This window comes from Gambusia affinis, linkage group LG04, assembly GCF_019740435.1.
Source record: "Gambusia affinis linkage group LG04, SWU_Gaff_1.0, whole genome shotgun sequence".
Lineage (NCBI taxonomy): Eukaryota > Metazoa > Chordata > Actinopteri > Cyprinodontiformes > Poeciliidae > Gambusia > Gambusia affinis.
Genome location: NC_057871.1, coordinates 30571920 through 30576259, shown reverse-complemented (window position 1 = coordinate 30576259; position 4340 = coordinate 30571920). Strand labels below are relative to the sequence as shown.

General features: G+C 43.5%; 1 protein-coding gene across 1 annotated transcript; it reads right to left on the bottom strand.

Annotated features, from left to right (window-relative positions):
* Positions 1-429: 429 nt before the first annotated feature.
* Positions 430-3558, bottom strand: actb1 (actin, beta 1). Its single transcript, XM_044113110.1, has 7 exons — positions 3445-3558; positions 2561-2686; positions 2238-2477; positions 1661-1907; positions 1385-1576; positions 1126-1307; positions 430-1030 (listed from the first exon to the last, which is right to left on the bottom strand). Exons 2-7 carry the CDS (start codon positions 2681-2683, stop codon positions 887-889), a joined length of 1128 nt encoding a protein of 375 aa, XP_043969045.1. The 5' UTR covers positions 2684-2686; positions 3445-3558; the 3' UTR covers positions 430-886.
* Positions 3559-4340: the final 782 nt, after the last annotated feature.

The window sequence follows — 4340 nt, the reverse complement described above, 5'->3', positions numbered from 1 at the left end:
AAAATATTTTTAGATGAATCTCTAAATCAAAGCTAAACATTAGTGTACCATGGTGAGTCATTGACCCATGCAACTACATCATAAATTTCTCAAGATAAAATGGTTGATGCAAGACACCTAGCTTTGTTGTCTAGTTTAATCACAGCTGGAAAACTAAGTTAGGTTTTCCAGCTGTGGAAAACAGGGGAGAGAAAAAAAAAAAAAAAAACCTTTGCAGGGTTTTAACTTTTACTCTGCATTGTCAAATTCTAGTTAATTTGACAAGTTAGCATTGACTTCAAGTTAGACTCCTTTGTAAAGCTTTTGAAGACCTCATTTTAAACTCAAGGCTTTAATACTAGTTGTACAGAGTTAGGCTAGTAACATGTTTGATTTTAGATGCACATTTAACTCCCCCCATGACCCCATTCAAGATCAGGCAGACAGAAATCTCAAACATGTGCGCTTTATTGGGCTGTTGTGTACATTGGAGACTTAACACCCCATGCACAAACCTTCATACACCTCAAAATGTAGAAGTCCTTTTTGCATGATGACAAACTGGACCAAATATTAAGGCTGAGTACAAAAAAAAAAAAAGTTCAGATTACATAATTTACACATTAAGCAATACACAGTAAGCCCAACAGAGAATAAACCTTCATAGAGGCAAATAAGGTGGAGAACAAAGACATCTGGAATGACATACACAACTGACATGTTTCACACATTCACACCGCCAGGGATGCTCTTTACTTCCTGTAGTGTCACCCCATCAAGGGCCATAGTGATGACAGAATGGAAGAGGTGTCGGCTCAGCACAGTGTGTTGGTGCAGGTATGCAGAACCTGTTTGGGCTGGAGCAGTGTTTTTTGGGAAAGTGGCGGGCTTAGAACTGAAAGTCTTTTTAGAAGCACTTCCTGTGGACGATGCTGGGGCCAGACTCATCATACTCCTGCTTGCTGATCCACATCTGCTGGAAGGTAGACAGGGAAGCCAGGATGGAGCCTCCAATCCACACAGAGTACTTCCTCTCTGGAGGAGCGATGATCTGGAAAGACAAGCAGCAAGTTGAAATTCAGAACTCTCCATTGTTCAGAATATTTCAGTCCAAAGGCATCAAGGTCTTGGCATGTTCTATCTTACCTTAATCTTCATGGTTGTGGGTGCCAAGGCAGTAATTTCCTTCTGCATGCGGTCAGCGATGCCAGGGTACATGGTGGTACCTCCGGACAGCACGGTGTTGGCGTACAGATCCTTACGAATATCCACGTCACACTTCATGATGCTGTTGAAGGTAGTCTCATGAATGCCACATGATTCCATACCTGTTGAGCAGAGATAATTTGTTTAAAACAAAACAAATAATAATTGCATTCAACTGTTAAGGATTAATGCAACTTACCCAGGAATGAAGGCTGGAAGAGGGCTTCTGGGCAACGGAACCTCTCGTTTCCGATGGTGATGACCTGGCCGTCGGGGAGCTCATAGCTCTTCTCCAGTGAAGAGGAGGAAGCAGCAGTTCCCATTTCCTGCTCAAAGTCCAGTGCAACATAGCACAACTTCTCCTTGATGTCACGCACAATCTCACGCTCAGCTGGAGGACAACAGGTTTTTGACATGGTCAGGGCATGGATTACCTCATGGCAACTTATTCCAGTGAACAGAAAAGTTTGCTTACCTGTGGTTGTGAAGCTGTAACCCCTCTCAGTCAGGATTTTCATGAGGTAGTCTGTGAGGTCTCTGCCAGCCAGGTCCAGCCTCAGGATGGCATGAGGCAGAGCATATCCTTCATAGATGGGCACCGTGTGGGTCACACCATCACCAGAGTCCATGACGATACCAGTGGTTCGGCCAGAGGCGTACAGGGACAGCACAGCCTGGATGGCTACATACATGGCAGGTGTGTTGAACGTCTCAAACATGATCTGGAAGGAGAGGGGAACTGTTACGCACTGAATTCAAGAGTCCTGAGAAAGTTAGAAAGAGAGCTTTGTCATTTTTAATGTACAGGTTTCAGTCAAGCAGAAAACCAGATTAGTCAGAACTAGTCTACAGACGTGCAACTTGAAAACTTCATTGCCCATGCTGCAGCTAGTCATTTATTCAGTGCAGGAAAACAGAAACCTGAAGAGATGAAAAGTTCAGCTCAGGGAAGAGAAACCTACAAGTTGAGGAACAGGAGGAGTTTAAGACCAAGAAATGCTTAAAGACAGTCCTGCAAATAGAAAGCTTTGATGAGACATTACACTAGTTACCTGGGTCATCTTCTCCCTATTGGCTTTGGGGTTCAGGGGGGCTTCTGTGAGCAGCACAGGGTGCTCCTCAGGTGCAACTCGCAGCTCATTGTAGAAGGTGTGATGCCAGATCTTCTCCATGTCATCCCAGTTTGTCACAATGCCATGCTCAATGGGGTACTTCAGGGTCAGAATTCCCCTTTTGCTCTGTGCCTCATCACCAACATAGCTGTCCTTCTGGCCCATTCCAACCATCACACCCTGGGAAAGCAGTGTTTTAAGTTTCACCCTATAAGGTCTGCAATCATGTTTTCAAATGAAGGGAGAAGGAGGAGAGTTCGTACCTGATGCCTGGGGCGACCAACAATGGAGGGGAAGACGGCACGTGGAGCATCATCTCCTGCAAAGCCAGCTTTGCACATTCCAGAGCCATTGTCAACAACGAGGGCTGCAATTTCATCTTCCATTTTCTAAGAGGGAAAGAAAAAAAATTTGATCCAATAGCTGAAAGTCTTGTTGTAGCGTCTGAACGCTGGGTGTCGCAGTTGAGTAAATCCTCGGTCAAATCCAGAGCTGTGAAACAAAAGGCAGTTTCTCGACCGGTCTGGACATGGCCATAAAAGGCAAAAAGTGAGGGCAGCCTGGAGGCAGCAGTGGCACACCGGCCCGGAAGTCATCCCGGCAGTAGCCCCAGCCTCACGCGACACCAACAGGCGGCCACACCCTTCACTGGAGTTACTGGGACAGAATAAATTCTCCAAATGTCGCATATGCAGTCCCTTAAAAAACAATAATAATAAAGCTATCGACTAAGTCGTCCAGATGTGGCTTTTTTTTTAAAGAAGCTGAAGATAACTTCTCAGCTTCTAATTGCACTTTTTCAATTTTAAAAAGACAAGTTGCACCTTAACGTTAAAGCCAAGGAACGAGAGGCGTTACTAACGCTGATGCGCAACTGGAAAGCCAGGTCAGTTTTAAGCCAGATTTAAGTCAGTGCGAGCGGTAACATGATGCTTTGAAGTTACCGTTTAAAAATGCAACGACACTAAGCTGAACACCGACACTGAAAGGTTTTCTGGGATATCAAATTAAGCCACCTTAAAGATACGTTTAACGAGATCACAGAACATTGAAGACGAAAGCGACAATAGTATAAAGTACAGTCTGAAACCGCTAAAGAAGTGCAGCCACAATAACAACAAAAAACCTCAACATCCGTTGCTCTTACCTCTGCAAAGGAGAGTTATCAGCTTAGTGTCCGGACCGCTGTGTTTAGTGCTCAAGTGTCTGAGGTCGACTGCAATGAAGGCCAATAATTCCCTGGACTTTATTTGCGCTCGAGCTTCAGCCCCTTTCCATATAAGGCAAACTTTCCGCACAGCGCCTTCTGATAGGCTCCGCTGCATCCACTGGGTGTGGAGCATGCAAATACCAGCTCTGCTTGCTGATGCTTGATACTGAAGTGCGGAAAAGTGCCACAAAAAAGAAAAACTTAATCCATATGTGAGCAATTTTAAGATTTAGTTTTATTAAGTCAGCCAGAGGTCAGGGTCAGGGAAATACACCAACCTGTCTATTCCTCCTTCATCATTAGGATTTTAATGGCTTTTGGAAAAAGGAAAAAGTCTATTTTGTCATGATTTAACCCATAAACATACTTGTTTCGATTTTTAGTATCCTACCATTATATTCATGATTTGTCTGATTTGGATGAATTAGATGTGTTTAGAAACACAAGCCTAGGTTTACAAAAGTTACTACAGATAAACTGGAAAATTACAATCTCAGGTTTGCTGTCAGCCATGTTAATACACTTTCACACACAATGATGGTGATCTGAGTGACAGATACACGTGGGCATTTTGAGGCGTGTTAAACGTCAAAACTCAGCAGACTGTAAATCTCATTATGTGTTACCACTTGTGTAATAGGTGAGCAGGAAACACCTTTTGGCTTCATGATACATAATATGGTGAGTTGGCATTAAATTATGTGGCCATGTTATGACTCATTTTAATATACGTGCTCACCTTGCAAACGTGGCAAACACTTTAACTTATTGGAGGAATAACTACATCTAAAATTGAACAAATATTGCAGTGTTCCTCTTGAGAATGAGAGGCA

Bases quoted from the DNA above. Each gene is read 5' to 3' on its own strand.
- actb1 (XM_044113110.1), bottom strand. From the start codon at position 2,683: ATGGAAGATGAAATTGCAGCCCTCGTTGTTGACAATGGCTCTGGAATG. The intron at 1,908-2,237 runs GTAACTAGTGTA...CTCTCCTTCCAG, and splicing joins ATAGGGAGAAGATGACCCAG to ATCATGTTTGAGACGTTCAA. The intron at 1,031-1,125 runs GTAAGATAGAAC...TTGTCTTTCCAG, and splicing joins CCACAACCATGAAGATTAAG to ATCATCGCTCCTCCAGAGAG.